Below are 16,926 nucleotides of genomic sequence, written 5' to 3'. Positions count from 1 at the left end.
CACAGAATAGTATTTCACCTGACTCTCAACCAATGCCTGTGTTATTTGCTGAAGGATTTTCCCTGGTAAATATTTAGCTATCCTTCTGATTATGCATGCTGTTTTAATATTTTTTTTTTTTTACATAGATTAGTTATTTGAGACTATGATAAGCAGTTGTCTAGCTGCACTCCCAATAGTTTGCACTCCCATACTTAATTGTATCCTATGCTGTTTTGGCCTTTTCCTATTGGAACAGACCAACATAACGTTGGTTTTCTTGGTATTTAAAACAAGTTTGTTTTGGCAAACCCACTCCCTAATATTCTCCAAATCTCCTTGAAAAGCTTGCTGTACCTGTTGAACCGATTGTCTTGCTTCATAAATTGTAGTATCATCTGCAAATATAGTAGCTTGAGTTTCAGCTAAGGCATAGGGAAGGTCGGTGGTATATATTAAACAAAGAAGTGACCCAAGGCAGCTGCACTGCGGTATTCCACAGTTTAACACATGAGGGGAAGAAAATGAGCCATTGATAATAGGTGGACTGTTTCCTGTCAGTTAGATATGACTGTACCCAATTCAATGCTACCTCCTTAAAACCAGAATGCATTAATTTTGTCAAAATTACTTCACGATCCACTTAATCAAATGCTGCACTGAAATCTAAAAATAGTACATCCACAAACTTGCCATTATCCATAGCATTGAGCCACTCGTCAGCTCTGATAGGTTGGAGAACGTCCTCTAGAAGTTGTCATAATTACTGTGTAAGTCTATGGAAGGGGGTGAGAACCATGAGCCTTCTAGGTTTTGTATTGAAGTCAATGTACCCAGAGGAGGATGGAAGCTAGATGTCCTTCGACTACACCATGGTGCTACTCTACAGAGTGCTGTTGAGGCTATATTTAGTATAGTTTTATCCAAAAAGGATAACTTAAAAAAAAAGAAAAATGTAAATTTTTATAAAATTCAATAAGGAGGATGGTCTTCCACTTCCCCCTCTGAGAAGCCTCCACTGGTAGTCCTACAGTGAACACCACACATAGGCTGCTACTGTAGGCAGAATGATACAACAGCTATTTCCATGTTCAAATGTTATGGGAAACATTTTCTCCATTACTTTGAATGGTAGGCCATTCTGTTAGGCCTACATTGTGATCAAATAGCCACAGTAGAATACTTTAACACGTTCTGAAAATGTAACTTAAAGTGGGTATCGCCTCAGTGTTCGAAATAAACGAGCGCTGGAGGTTGCACAGACTTCTCACGACATTCAGGTTTGCGCTCAACAGATCTGAAATTTGCTAAATGTCTAAAAAAAGGCGAAGGAACATTGCAACACACACATACAGTGTACTCAGCAAGTGCCCACTACACACCCACGCAGTATGTTCAGTAAGAGCCCACTACACACCCAGGTAGTATGTTCAGTAAGAGCCCACTACACACCCAGGTAGTATGTTCAGTAAGAGCCCACTACACACCCAGGTAGTATGTTCAGTAAGAGCCCACTACACACCCAGGTAGTTTGCTCAGTAAGAGCCCGCTACACACCCAGGCAGTATGTTCAGTATGAGCCCACGACAGACCCAGGCAGTATGTTCAGTAAGAGCCCACTACACACCCAGGTAGTATGTTCAGTAAGAGCCCACTACACACCCAGGTAGTTTGCTCAGTAAGAGCCAACTACACACCCAGGCAGTATGTTCAGTAAGAGCCCACTACACACCCAGTTAGTTTGCTCAGTAAGAGCCCACTACACACCCACGCAGTATGTTCAGTAAGAGCCCACTACACACCCAGGTAGTATGTTCAGTTAGAGCCCACTACACACCCACGCAGTATTTTCAGTAAGAGCCCACTACGCACCCAGGCAGTGTGCTCGGTAAGAGCCCACTACGCACCCGGGCAGTCATCGGAAAAATGTATAATTCATCAGCTGGAGAAAGTTAATAAATTACATAGAGAATTGACACAGCCACTTCTAAAACCTCCCTCTCACATTTACTGCATTAGAGTCATTGCAAAATATGCTGGCATTGCACAATTTCACCTTCTGCCGTCATCTGACATAATTTGTTTATGATTGGAGAGCTTGGTGTCCCTATGAAAAACCCCTTCACATTCACCTGTCAGTGGATGTTTTGATGAGTGCTTTGGATCCTCCCCTTTCCTGGCCATGACAGTGACGATGGACCGTTTGTTCATGCTTGAGACTGATGGAGTTGAGAAGCATTGCATTGTTCTGTGGACATAGCCATTAACATCTGCTCAAGCACTTCACTGGGAGTTGATGGGCTTTTGTAAAGGAGTACTCTGGACTGACTTGTTGCGTGCACAGTGTCTGAAGTGCCTTTTGCACTGAAGTCTTTCCCTTAGTGTTTGATGGACTGAGGCGGTTAAGCTATTTTTCATGTTCACTATTTACAATAGTCAAGCTAGTCCTCCATGAAAGCAATTCAGTTGGTCCTGATCCTTCAACACAACTCTCGTTGAATAGTCAAACAACTGGAAGCTCTCTGAGAGAGCAAACTAAATTGCTTTCATGAAGGACTGGCTTCAAGTGTGAGGTTGGCCACACAATTTATTTTATCATGAGCAAAAGCCATTGGTTTTTTACCCAAAGTTGCAAAGAAAATGTTGTGATCCATTTAATAAACACGAGACCAGAAACATTTATAAAAGGGTTTGCAGGAAGAGCGGCATCTCGTGGGCAGAACCTGGTACTTTTACACAAATTTATGGTAAATAATGCAAACGACTCCAATTGGCAATTTCTTTGAATAGGAGGGAAAAAACATCACCAGAATCACAGGGAATATATTACAAACGAGGAAGAAGTAATACTCCAAGCCGCAGCTCTGTACTTCTTGTCAGAGAACTGATACTGTATACTGGTTGTTCGGGTGGGATTGGCGTGGGGTGTCTGTGGGTGGCTTTTGATCATTTTAGTGAAATCCTCATGTCGTACTCATTGGCAGGAAGAATTATGGTCCAAATCGGATGTCCGGTACTATATTTATTGAAGATTATATTAATCTTATGAATTAAAATAGTCCATTTGGGTGACATCAATTAACTTAATTTACCTGAGATCAAATTATATTTTAACAAAATGTTTCAAGAATGCTAATCTTATATGTTTCGAACTACAGAAATGATTTCAGCACAATCTGAGACGGTGGGTGTCAAAAACCCTGTTTTCTTTTGAGGTTGAACGACCCTCCATTCGCTCTCATACAAACCAAAGTACGTAGAAGGTTCTGACATGTTTGCTTGATCCTAATCGTGAAAGGCACATTGTGTTGTACTAGTCCTCTCAGGGCTGAAATGAATGTGTTCTCCTCAGAGTCCAATGACTGCTGTGTTTCCCCTCTCTCTCACCCGTCCCTATCAGGCCCCTCACATGGTTCCGCCTGTCATTTACAGAACAGGAGGGGGAGGCAGGTCATTATGCTGCTAAGCCTCATAAGAGAACACATCCCATACTGTACAGACAGACAGACAGACAGACATGCAGACAGACAGATAGACAGGGTATGTCTGATATGCTGCTTGCCTGTCAGTGAGGTAGAACCAGAGAACATGTGAGCAGAGAAGTATTCCCAATAAAGCCTGGCTCAGAATTCTCCATGTTCTGAAAAATACTGCACCCCTGGGATCTTGCATCACTTACACCTAACATGGCTGGTTGTGTTACGCCTGGGCCTGTGTTTTAGTAGAATATGTGAGCAGAAATATCCCCCCTGTTATGTCTTATACTGCAACCCTGGCATGCTGTATCACTTACACTCCACATGGATGTGTTACTCTAGACAGAGCTTCTAACTGAGTTAGTTGTCTACTATATTTCCCTGCCTTTGGAGCAGCGGAATTAGATTCTCTTCAGTCTTTTCCTGGGAGGTGCCTGTAAACAAACATGGTTGACTAATTGATAATCAAGCTAATGTGTTTGACTTCTAGACTCTTTCATGTCAGCTGAGTTTATGTATGCAAGGAGCAAAACACATTATACAGCTCCCCCAGGCATAGGATATGATAAATGCCTTTGCTACATTGCAGTGTGCTTCCATGTCCCCTAAAGAATTATCTAGCAATTTTAAAAATGATTCATTTCATTATTCAGGCTTATCAGCTACAGTCACTGTGTGATGCTATGTTTCACATGTTGTTTGTTTACTTGCATTCATTTGCCAAATTATTTTTTGGAAAGAATACAGAACAAAAACAACCATACAATAATAACACAGGTTAAAGTGTTGGTAGTTTATTTAGTCATAAAGTAGCCATTTATTTAACTAGGCAAGAGCAAAGTCTTATTTTCAACGACAGCCTAGGAACCGTGGGTTAACTGCCTTGTTCAGGGGCAGAACGACAGATTTGTAACTTGGGGATTTGAACTTGCAACTTTTCGGTTACTAGTCCAACACTCTAACCACTAGGCTTCCCTGCCGCCCCAGCCATAGTAGCAGTCTTAACAGATGCTAGCTCTGCTATTGAAAACAGAGAGGATGATGTTTCTCCACTATCTGAAGGTCCATTAAGTAACTCATCTCGTGGTGCGTGTCTCTGCTGGGATGGAGGTGGGGTTTTTCCCCTGCATTGGCCAGATGTTGTTTGGTGAGGAGGGACAAGCTAATGCAGCATGTTCCACAGAGCGTCACAATCCCTTCACACACACACACAACGCTTAGGTGTGATGTGAAAACAACAACAAACTAATTCCGTCTCAAAGAGCAGAGGCACTATAGAAACAGCAATAATGCAAATACATGGTATACAATGCTTGGATGGATGCATTATCAGTGCTGTAGAGATGAAATCCCAGGACACAGGCATGGTTAGTCACATACATGCCATCGCCAACAGGAAATAGTTACATCATTTAGGTATTGCAGCCGAGAGGAAAACTACTATGACATAAATTTGTATTTTCTGCATTTTGGGGCGTACGGCCATTCATTTAGAAACCTGCTTACCTACTGTCAATGCAGTTAATTGAATGGAAAGTAAGTTGACTAACAATGTAGCCCCCCCCCCCCCCTTTTTTGGGCCTCAGAACAGCCTCAATTCATCAGGGCATGGACTCTACAAGGTGTCAAAAGCGTTCCACAGGGATGCTGGCCCATTGTGTCAAGTTGGCTGGACGTCCTTTTGGTGGTGGACTATTGTTGATACACACGGACAACTGTTGAGCGTGAAAAACCCAGCAGCGTTGCAGGTCTTGACACACCTACTTCCACACCCTGTTCAAATACACTTCAATATTTTGTCTTGCCCATTCACCTTCTGAATAATGGCGCACATATACAATCCATATCTCAATTGTCTCAAGGCTTAAAACTCCTTCTTTATTAACCTGTCTCCTACCCATCAGTGACATCAATAAGGGAACATATCTTGCACGTGGATTCACCTGGACAGTCTATGTCATGGACAAAGCAGGTGTCCTTAATGTTTTGTACACTCAGTGTATACTTAAGGGACTAGTGTTTTATAGTCTCACTCTGCAATGTTGGGGTAACATGTTAATGCTGTCCTCGCTCTAGTCCCTTAAGTATAGTCCTATAGCAGATGCCTGTGTGTTCAGTGCCCTCACTGTGACCCCGCTGTCTGCTCTGTCTGCTGCCAGGGCTATGTGGGATAAAGAGATGGCAGAGAAAGTCTCTGACCAGCCTTATTAAAGGCCACTGGGAGCCTTCCAATGTGGGCCTCCTCATCTGAGCAATACTGGCCACGTTGGAGATGGAAAACACACCTGTTCTTTCCTTTCTGGTGACTGAAGCAGTGACACAGCCTGGCTTTAAAACCCAGTGATGTCAGATGCAGACAGGTCCTGGTTGGGTTGGTGTTGAACTCCAGCCAATCCAGTCCATGGTTAGCTTTCCCATCACTTCATTCCAGGAGCTTGAAAAAACTAAATGTAACCCAGATAATTGGTTTGCCAATATCTCCTCTGTGTAACTGAATTCCATTCGGTTTTGAATTGTCATCATTTTGTATCTCAACCCTATTTTGGTAGTGTTAAAGGAGTATATTGTAAAGCTAAAATATAAGCCCAGAAAACGAGGACATCAGGGACCTCTGATCTGTATTTGTATGCAGAGTTTTGCCTCATGTTGAGACTGGTTCAGTCAGGAGTATGTACGAGGACCTGAGGCTTCTCTTTTTTCTGTAGGGATAAACAACGGCAGGTTGGGAGGCAGGCAAGCAGAGCGGCAGGGAGGGAGGCAGGAAAGCAGAGAGGCAGGTTGGGAGGCAGGCAAGCAGAGAGGCAGAGAGGGAGGCAGGCAAGCAGAGAGGCAGGGAGGGAGGCAGGCAAGCAGAGAGGCAGGGAGGGAGGCAGGCAAGCAGAGAGGCAGGGAGGGAGGCAGGCAAGCAGAGAGGCAGGGAGGGAGGCAGGCAAGCAGAGAGGCAGGGAGGGAGGCAGGCAAGCAGAGAGGCAGGGAGAGAGGCGGGCAAGCAGGGAGAAAGGCAGGCAAGCAGAGAGGCAGGCAGGGACGCAGGCAGGGAGAGAGAGAAGCAGAGTGCTCATTTCACTGAGGATACAGTAAGTGATGTATATTTCAGAATGCCAGCTGCAGTCTGGAACATTAGAATAGCATGGCAGATCATGATGGGAGACGGGGTTATCTCACTGGGATAGACAAAAGCAGGAAATTATAGCCCTCTGCCAATGTACTGTATATTACTTAGAGTCTGATACGCACTAGTTGATGTGGGGAAAATTTGAGTCACTTCATTTCCTCATTCTTTCCTTTCTAATGAAGGTAATCCCAGCTGGGAGTATATACTGTAAGTAGGCTGTGATTAATTAAGATCCCGTAGAAAGGAAAAAGAATATCAGTTGAACCACAACAATTATTGGTTGCCTCACCCTGCAGAGACTCCTTCTACTTTCCTTATGTTAGCCTATATCCTGGGGATATCAAATCTTTGTGGCGTACAGTAGATTACGAATGTGGCATACATTTTACTGTGATCACAAAGCAATGTGTATGATTCTGGGTCATATGAAGAATACATGACTGTAATATTCTAGAAACAGAGTGATTTAGGTAATCCTTTTAGGTAATCCTCAAACCTGTCTTTTGCAATTACAACAACACAATCTCCCCCTTATGCTTTCTGCTATCCCTCCCTCCCTCCCTCCCTCCCTCCCTCCCTCCCTCCCTCCCTCCCTCCCTCCCTCCCTCCCTCCCTCCCTCCCTCCCTCCCTCCCTCCCTCCCTCCCTTTGTCTCCCCCTCCTGCTCTCAGTGCAGAGATTATACCACTAATTTCAGTGCAGCACCTCCCCAGACCCCAGTCTGTGCCTCTGCCCAGCCAGTGGATTAGATAGTGGGTGTACAATAACACTCGTCAGCCTCAGTAACATGATGCTGATCTGGCCTGTCTGTCTGTCCCCCTGGACCAGACTATTGGAGGTGGAGCTGCTCTCCACAGGCCAGCTCCATTTCCACCATAGCATTCTGCAAGAGGAAGAGGCTGTGGGCTGATTGGACAGGCTGTGAAGCTAATGCATATCCCCTTTCTCTCTCCCCTCCTCCTTTTCTCTTCTCCTCCTCCTTCCCCTCCTACCTCTTTCCACGCCACCCTTTCTCTCCCCGCCAGCCTCTTTCCGCTCCCCTCTCTCCCCTTTCTGCTCTTCTCCTCCGTGAGACTGTGAAAGTGCAGTCAGATCCTCTAACGATGGGGGTGAAGTTTTAGGCAGAAGTGTCTTGATTATGTAGTCAGACGCCCAGGAGAATGAGGAAATGCTGCTGCTTTTCACCAGGCTCAGCCTGAAACTGGCCACCAGGGAGAGGAGCACCACACATTTGAATAAGAGTTCTCCTGAAACCTACAGGGAAAGTGGAGATCTGAAGTCATGTGTACTGTGCTGCTATCCACTTTCTCTGTGTCAGTGCCCCCTCTGCATATCAACGTCCATATGAAGTCATTTGCATTCTCCACACTGTCTCTCTGTCCCTGTAGATGCGTAAGATGCTGTAGTTATGTATTCTAAATCAGCCCTGCCGATACTCAATTAACACACGAGTGTCAGACACACAGCACATGATAACCCCTGTAGTTTTAGGTAATACAAAACGTAGGACCTCATTTTCAGAGACATTTAGATTTATATCACATGCAAGTTCATCATGAATGCTGGAGAAAGTTGTACACTCACAAGCTAATAATTGCTGTTTATTTATCAGGAATGCAATGTTTGGAGATTTGCTATTGATGATCTTGACCTCCCTCAATCGTTCATAATGTCAATGATACGATGTGTGTTTATGATGGATGGTTGCACAGATTGTAGTATTGTCAGTCTGATTGTTCATCTCCAGGTCTGTTGTTGTTTGTTTGTTAACAGGATGCTGGCTACAGTGGGAGCAGACTTTGACTTGAGAACTCTGAGGGCAGTACGGGTCCTGAGGCCACTGAAACTGGTGTCTGGAATCCCTAGTAAGTACAATGACTCTGGAATCACTGGGAAAAAAACAACAACAATGTTCTGTTTGGATTTTTTATTGCACCTTTATTTAACCAGGTAGGCTAGTTGAGAACAAGTTCTCATTTGCAACTGCGACCTGGCCAAGATAAAGCATAGCAGTGTGAACAGACAACACAGAGTTACACATGTAGTAAACTATTAACAAGTCAATAACACAGTAGAAAAAAAAGAGAGTCTATATACATTGTGTGCAAAAGGCATGAGGAGGTAGGCGAATAATTACAATTTTGCAGATTAACACTGGAGTGATAAATTATCAGATGGTCATGTACAGAGATATTGGTGTGCAAAAGAGCAGAAAAGTAAATAAATAAAAACAGTATGGGGATGAGGTAGGTAAAAATGGGTGGGCTATTTACCGATAGACTATGTACAGCTGCAGCGATCGGTTAGCTGCTCAGATAGCAGATGTTTGAAGTTGGTGAGGGAGATAAAAGTCTCCAACTTCAGCGATTTTTGCAATTTGTTCCAGTCACAGGCAGCAGAGAACTGGAACGAAAGGCGGCCAAATGAGGTGTTGGCTTTAGGGATGATCAGTGAGATACACCTGCTGGAGCGCGTGCTACGGGTGGGTGTTGCCATCGTGACCAGTGAACTGAGATAAGGCGGAGCTTTACCTAGCATGGACTTGTAGATGGCCTGGAGCCAGTGGGTCTGGCGACGAATATGTAGCGAGGGCCAGCCGACTAGAGCATACAGGTCGCAGTGGTGGGTGGTATAAGGTGCTTTAGTGACAAAACGGATGGCACTGTGATAAACTGCATCCAGTTTGCTGAGTAGAGTGTTGGAAGCAATTTTGTAGATGACATCGCCGAAGTCGAGGATCGGTAGGATAGACAGTTTTACTAGGGTAAGTTTCCCGGCGTGAGTGAAGGAGGCTTTGTTGGATGTGTTTATTCTTGTAAGTTTGTCATCCAAGCATTAAAATATCTAGTTATACATTACCTTTTTGGTTATGTCGTCATATGTCATTTGGATAACAGGAAATGTTAAATAGAGAGAGCCATTTGGGGTCTCTCCCATGACCAACGTTAATACTATAACATGGGAGGGAGTGAAGTGAAAACGTGCTCTATCTCAGGTCTTCAGGTGGTTCTGAAGTCCATCATGAAAGCCATGGTGCCTCTGCTGCAGATCGGTATGCTGCTCTTCTTTGCTATCCTCATGTTCGCCATCATCGGCCTGGACTTCTACATGGGCAAGTTCCACCGGACCTGCTTCAGTACTGATACAGGTATGCACAATGCACATCGCTATGAAATCTTAGTCACTTTGTATAACTGCAAGAACTTGCATATTTAGAGTTGATATAAAATTAAGTATGTGCTGAGGTAAAGCCTACAGTATAGTTCTGGGAGCTAAGGCACGTTTTTAGGTCTCATCACGCTAGTGTAGTTCAATGAACCACTTCCTTTACATGTATGCATGCCAGTATGCGTGCATGTTTGTCTATGCTTGCAGTACTGCTGCTGTTGTCTCGCTGCCATTTAGCGAACGGAGTATTACATTCTAGCCATGACCCAATAAAAGGTACACTAACTTTACAAAGAACCGTAGCTACTTACCAGCGTTTAAAGCAGTTGCATAAACATTTGATTTTGAGTTTTCATTTTTGCTAAGGTTAAGAAGTCCCCTCTCAGGGAAAGGAGGATGGCCACATCTTGGGTCTTGTATCAGAAATGGCCCTGTTAAGAGATACAATACGAAATGTATGCAGTCACTACTCTGAATAAGAGTGTCTGCTAAGTTACTTAAATGCAATGTAACGTACATTCCTCTGTGTGTGTACCTGCGCGTGTGTGTGTTTGTGTGTGTGTGTTTGTGTGTGTGTGTCTCAGGTGAGCAGGCAGCAGAGTTCCCCTGTGGTATGGAGGCTCCAGCGAGGACCTGTGAGAATGGCACTGTGTGTCAGGAATACTGGATCGGCCCCAACTACGGCATCACCAATTTCGACAACATCCTCTTTGCTATTCTGACTGTCTTCCAGTGCATCACCATGGAGGGATGGGTGGACATCCTCTATAACGTGAGTTCACCCTATACATAACATTTGCCTGTGATATCGCACTGACAACAATGCCGATTTCAGACTCAAGCATGAGGGATCTCTGAACCCCCACCCCACCAAAAAAATGTATATTTTCCTGCTAGCCCTGACTTTGCTGATAACTACTTTATTGAGTGAAAATGTGCTCGCTACGACTCTGATATGTTGTTCTCTTACCCAGCTATCTTAAGATGAATGCACTAATTGTAAGTCGCTCTGGATAAGAGCGTCTGCTATATGACTCAAAAGCAAAATGTAAAAAATTGATCACTATGTTATTCACTATGGCAATACAATGCATCTCAAAGACAATGCTCTCAATGTTTTTTTCCCCAGTGGAGCGAAGATTGACTATGTGTTGTCATCTGTTGTGAAAAAGACCTGCTGTGAGAGAAGATTTAATCGTGAACTGGTTACGGAGTGTATGGGTTGTGGTACGGTCTCAGTTTCCAGTGCACCCTGGATACATTATTAGACAGAGACAGAGACTCCAGTACACTTGGAACCTGCTGGATGGGGAAGGATGAGTCATGGGGCTGATTCATGTTAGGGACAGACTCAAGGTCTCCAACAAATCACAGCCTGTGACATTTGCATAAGAGTCACAATTAGATCATTAAAAAGGAAATGATTGTGTAACAACATGAAATATTGAATGGCTCTATTGGGAAGACAGTGTGCTTATTCTCCACAAAATGTGGAGCAGTGATTTTATAGTAGGTCTGTCTTCGGATTGGGATCTGATTACTCAATAGCTGTTTTGTTGCTGAAAGACGGAAAGGCGGGGCAGGGGGGATGTTGCCGACTTCTTTGATGTCAAATAATTGTTTCCCTGGATTTCCAGTTAGACACTTTCTCCCAAGGCTTGTGACGCACTCAACCAACCAGGATAGGCTGACAGGAGGGCTGATGCGGTGACCATATTACCGCCACACCCACGGTCACGAGTTATGAAGGCAGTCACATTCCTTGTCACTGTTCAGTCACGGTAATTAGGCTTCACCAAGCTCTGATGCTGCTGATGGTCTTTAGTAGCTTACCAAACTTGCTAACTGCCTTGTTCAGCACTCTACTGTCCCTCTAATCACTCTGACATCAATGCAAATGTATTCAAAAATCAAACACTTCATGAGAGCCCATGAGCTCATGTTGTGCAACATTTCTATAGGCTATTCAATTGAGCCAGAAAACAGAGTGATGGCCTCTACTAAAAAGAGGAGGATCTCATCAGCTTTCTATAGGCAAGGCCTACTATATTTATTTATTAAGCACATTGCATACAACAGGAGTATAGCCTACCTGGCTGGCATGAAAATGAACCATGGGAAAGCGTAACATGTAATTTTTCCCCTGCCCCTGTTTCAAGACAAATCTAAACAAATTTCACACATACAGTGCATTTGGAAAATATTGAGACCCCTTCCCTTTTAAAAAAAAACGTATGTAAATGTGATATTTCAGTTTTTTGTTTTCAGTACATTTGCTAAAATTTCTAAAACACTATTTTCGTTTTGTCATTGAGGGGTATGGAGTGTAGATTGATGAGGAAAAAAACTACAGTATTTAATCCATTTTAGAATAAGAAAATGTGTAAAAAGTCAAGGAATACTTTCCGAATGCACTGTATATATTACATCAAGAGATTACTTCAAGATTACATCAAGAATAGTCTGATGGGTGACTATTAGCCTATCACTTGTGAATTATAGATTATCACTTGTGAATTATGCCCAGCATAAGGAAAGAAACAAAGCCTTTTTTTGCAACTTCTTCTAATCATAATTGCACACCTCATTTAGCCTAGCCCATAGGTTTATATGTTTTGATATGGTTTTTATCACAACTAAAGTGGAAAAATAACTTCTTAAAATTAAGCACATTAATCACCTTTACAATGGGTGTAGAGCCTATCTGGCATACATAAGCAGCGCATGAGTTTCAAGTACGGGGAAGATCACTTTCACCATAAAAATGCACCTTTATAAAAAAGCATCACATGCGTAATCACATTTGCAGTCACTTTTGACAATGGTGTTTTCCTGCTAAGGAACCATTCGCGCTTATAGCCCACTGCAGTGTGCGCATTGCTGCACTTATAATGTGAAGATATAGCCTAATAGTTTATCACATTTTAAGTTAAACATTCTGATCTCTTGCGTCAGCCTCATTGCGAAAAAAAAGAAGTTTTTCTTATGCTAGTGGTTGTATTAATTTGGGATCTATCGCATCCCACAACTTTCCCAGACTATGTTTGGAATATTTATTTATTTCACAGAGTAGAATAGGTTAATGTTTGTACTATGGGGGATAATATTGACATAAGCTAGTGCATTTGCTGTTCGTTAGGCCTACTCATCTTGTTGGCTGAAGAAAAGTACATGTGGACAGTTCTTCCAATATCTTCAATATACACCTTGGAATTGAAAAAGGACACGCGCAGTTGCATCCACTAAGTGTCTGTCTTCACTTGTAGCCTGTGAGAATGACCCGATCACGTGATGGAGAACCATGTGAGTGAGAGGTGCTTCCGAGAACGGCAAAAGGCATGGATTTTTGTAGGGTGCATTACGGTCACACACAGGTGGTGCCGCCGGGAAATTCGAAGCATTATCAAGTGCTTGTCAAATTGTGAATGAGAGACTGATAAAGTGTGTACAGCCTGCGCAAATAAACAAAGCAGAGCTCATGCCTTTCAAGCTAATTTTGCATCATGCAGCCTTATAATGTATTAAAAATCATCTAAACATATAGCCCAAACTTTGTAGAACAACTAAAGTTACATTAACTTGTTATGGCTGTAATCCCGCTAACGGGATGGATATGACAACTACCAGTGAAAATAGAGGGCGCCAAATTCAAACCACAGAAATCTCATAATTACAATTCCTAAAACATACATGTGTTTTATATCATTTTAAAGTTAATCTTGTTGTTAATCCCACCAAAGTGTCTGATTTTCAAATAGGCTTTTCAGCGAAAGCACTACAAACGATTATGTTAGGTCTCCACCAAACCACAATAACCAGCCATTTTCCAGCGAAATATAGCATTCACAAAAAGCAGAAATAGAGAAAATGAATCACTAACCTTGAATTATCTTCATCAGATGACACTCATAGGACTTCAAGTTACACAATATGTGCATGTTTTGTTTGATAAAGTTCATATTTTTATTAAAAAATCTTTACATTGGCGTATTAGATTCGCGTTTAGTTCCAAAAACATCAAGTGATTTTGCATAGCCACATCGTTTCAACAGAAATACTCATCATAAATGTAGATGATAATACAAGTTACACACATGGAATTATAGATATACCTCTCCTTAAAGCAACCGCTGTGTCAGATTTCAAAATAAGTTTACGGACAAAGCACACCATGCAATAATCTGAGACGGAGCTCAGAACAGAAGCCAAATTAGCAGCCATGTTGGAGTCAACAGAAACCAGAAAATACATGATAAATGTTTCCTTACCTTTGATGAACTTCATCAGAATGCAGTCCTAGGAATCCCAGGTCCACAATAAATGCTTGATTTGTTTGAAAATGTCCGTTATTTATGTCCAATTAGCTACTTTGGTTAGCGCGTTTGGTAAACAATTCCAAAGTCACAAAGAGCGTCCACTATAACGTGACGAAATGTCCAAAAGTTCCGTAACAGTCAGTAGAAACATGTCAAACGATGTACTGAATCAATCTTTAGAATGTTGTTTACATATATCTTGAATAACATTCCAACTAGATTTAGAATGACTTCAGATGACCGGTGTGATGACCCTGTGAACGCACATGGTGAAAGCATGGTCAACTCGTGGCAGTGGTGACTATTTCCTGTCTCATTCGACCCCCCTTTACATTAGAGTCATCAGACAAAGTTCTATTGACTGTTGACATCTAGTGGAAGGCGTAGGAAGTGAAAACTCATCCATATCTTGCTGTAATTTCAATGAGCGCTTGGTTGAAAATCTGCCACCCCCAGAAAAAATCCAAACAGGAAGTGGAATTTCTCAGGTTTTTGCCTGCAATAGGAGTTCTGTTATACTCCCAGACATAATTCAAACAGTTTTAGAAACTTCAGAATGTTTTCTATCCAATACTAATAATAATATGCATATATTAGCAACTGAGCCTGAGGAGCTGGCCGTTTACAATGGGCACCTTTTCATCCAAGCTACTCAATACTGCCCCTGCAGCCATAAAAAGTTAATAACTCTAAATTAACCATGTAGGAATACCTATTTCTTTGCTCAACACAGAATAGCCGTGTGTGCGCACTCCCTCAAATCGTTTTGTTCAATTGTATTCTTCATACTATAAAATGATGCCACGGAATTCAAACCAAATCTTGTCTGTTAAATGAACTAGTATAGCCCACAGCCATATGGCATAGCCAGATCAGGATCTAACATAAGGACAACTCAGAGTATGCTATTCTGTTCTTCTGAAATAGACAACATTTTCTGCATATCATATTTCTTTAGACCTGTCTAAAATAAATAATGCATTTATTGTGATGGTGTAGGCTATATTACATGGATTTATTAGACTTTTTAAAATGTAGATGTTCCAAAGGTCTGCATCAGTGGCTTGTAGGCTATGTGTAGAAGCAAGGAGATGCTAAATGTGTTTATGATCATTCACGCTCAATTAGCGTGAGACCGACAGTTATTTGCTTGACAATCTACGAATGACGAAATTACGTGACCGCCACAGCCCTAGGGACAGTCTACGATTTTGCAATAAGACTTTCTGTGTGGTTTTAGATACCTTTGCATTCAGAATGTATTCCTCTCTTAGCAGGATTTTCTACAGCAATTTTAATCAACAGTTACTGAGCCCCAATAGTTGATAGGAAATGATAATTAGCTGAAAGGAGCATGGTGTGTGAATACAGTAGTCTCCATGTTAAAGCATGCGCATCCATGCAGCCTGTCTTCTATATGAAGGTGGCTCTTTCAGAAACAGCCAGGATTGCCACCTGTGGCATCTCATTCCCAGCTTCATGCCCACTCTGCTCCATTCCCACTGCTGCCATGCCTGACGGGGAGCAGCATATGCCAATCTTCTGGCGCCCGACGCTTTACCCTGCCTCTCTCTTCCCTGACGCTGGCCAACGCGGTGCCAGGCTGCTGCTGTCCCAACGCTGGCAGAGGGAGGAGTCTACCAGCTGAGAAGGATGCTCTCCAGCTCCCCAGCTCTTCACCTCTCTATTCACAGAAATGGAGAGAGGGGGGAGAAGAGGCATGCTCAGAATGCTGAGAGGGACAGACTATCAGAGTTCATGATGGTTGATGAGATATCACATTCCTCTGTCGTCTGTTACTCCAATTCAATACAAGTGATACCTACTGAAGTTGATCCACTGTTGATTCAGTAGCAGTTTTCAATATTCTACACTGCTTGGTTCGCTCCCTAATAGTACAGATTAACAACTCTGCCTACAAGTTGAGACTCCTCAGAAGAGGAAGGGGGGGGACCATTCTCCTCACTGAATTTCATACAAATTGTCCAATAGAAACTCTCATCTGCAACTGTTGAACTAATGATTACATCCTATACAGTGCCTTGCAAAAGTATTCACCCCCTTGGTGTTTTTCCAATTTTGTTGCATTACAACATGTAATTTAAATAGATTTTTGGGGGGATTTCATGTAATGGACATACACAAAATTATCCAAATTGGTGAAGTGAAATGAAAAAAAAACTTGTTCTTGTTTAAAAATGATTTGTAAAAAATAATGGAAAAGTGGTGCGTGCATATGTATTCACCCCCTTTGCTATGAAACCCCTGAATAAGATCTGGTGCAACCAATTACCTTCAGAAGTCACATAATGAGTTAGATTGCACCCAGGTGGACTTTATTTAAGTGTCACATGATCTGTCACATGATCTCAGTATATATACACCTGTTCTGAAAGGCCCCAGAATCTGCAACACCACTAAGCAAGGGGCACCAACAAGGAAGCTGCACCATGAAGTCCAAGGAGCTCTCCAAACAGGTCAGGGACAAAGTTGTGGAGAAGTACAGATCAGGGTTAGGTTATAAAAAAAATATCAGCAACTTTGAACATCCCACGGAGCACCATTAAATTCATTATTAAAAAATGGAAAGAATATGGCACCACAACAGAGGGCCACCCACCAAGAGAGGGCCACCCACCAAAACTCACGGACCAGGCAAGGAGGGCATGAATCTGACAGGCAACAAAGAAACCAAAGATAACCCTGAAGGAGCTGCAAAGCTCCACAGCGGATATTGGAGTATCTGTCCATAGGACCACTTTAAGCCATACACTCCACAGAGCTGGGCTTTACGGAAGAGTGGCCAGAAAAAAATAAGCAAACGTTTGGTGTTTGAGAAAAGGCACGTGGGAAACTCCCCAAACATATGGAAA

The 16,926-nt window shown here is 42.6% G+C and overlaps 1 protein-coding gene across 1 annotated transcript in view; it reads left to right on the top strand.

Annotated features, from left to right (window-relative positions):
• Positions 1-16,926, top strand: part of LOC139389871 (voltage-dependent N-type calcium channel subunit alpha-1B-like) — a 143,263-nt gene that overhangs the window by 29,386 nt on the left and 96,951 nt on the right. The window contains exons 4-6 of the mRNA XM_071136869.1: positions 8,343-8,434; positions 9,565-9,717; positions 10,322-10,509. Coding sequence (XP_070992970.1) covers positions 8,343-8,434; positions 9,565-9,717; positions 10,322-10,509 — 433 coding nt within the window. The remainder of the gene's footprint in view (positions 1-8,342; positions 8,435-9,564; positions 9,718-10,321; positions 10,510-16,926) is intronic.

Source organism: Oncorhynchus clarkii, chromosome 30 (genome assembly GCF_045791955.1).
Source record: "Oncorhynchus clarkii lewisi isolate Uvic-CL-2024 chromosome 30, UVic_Ocla_1.0, whole genome shotgun sequence".
Classification (NCBI taxonomy): Eukaryota; Metazoa; Chordata; class Actinopteri; order Salmoniformes; family Salmonidae; genus Oncorhynchus; species Oncorhynchus clarkii.
This window is presented reverse-complemented; position numbering and strand designations above follow the sequence as displayed.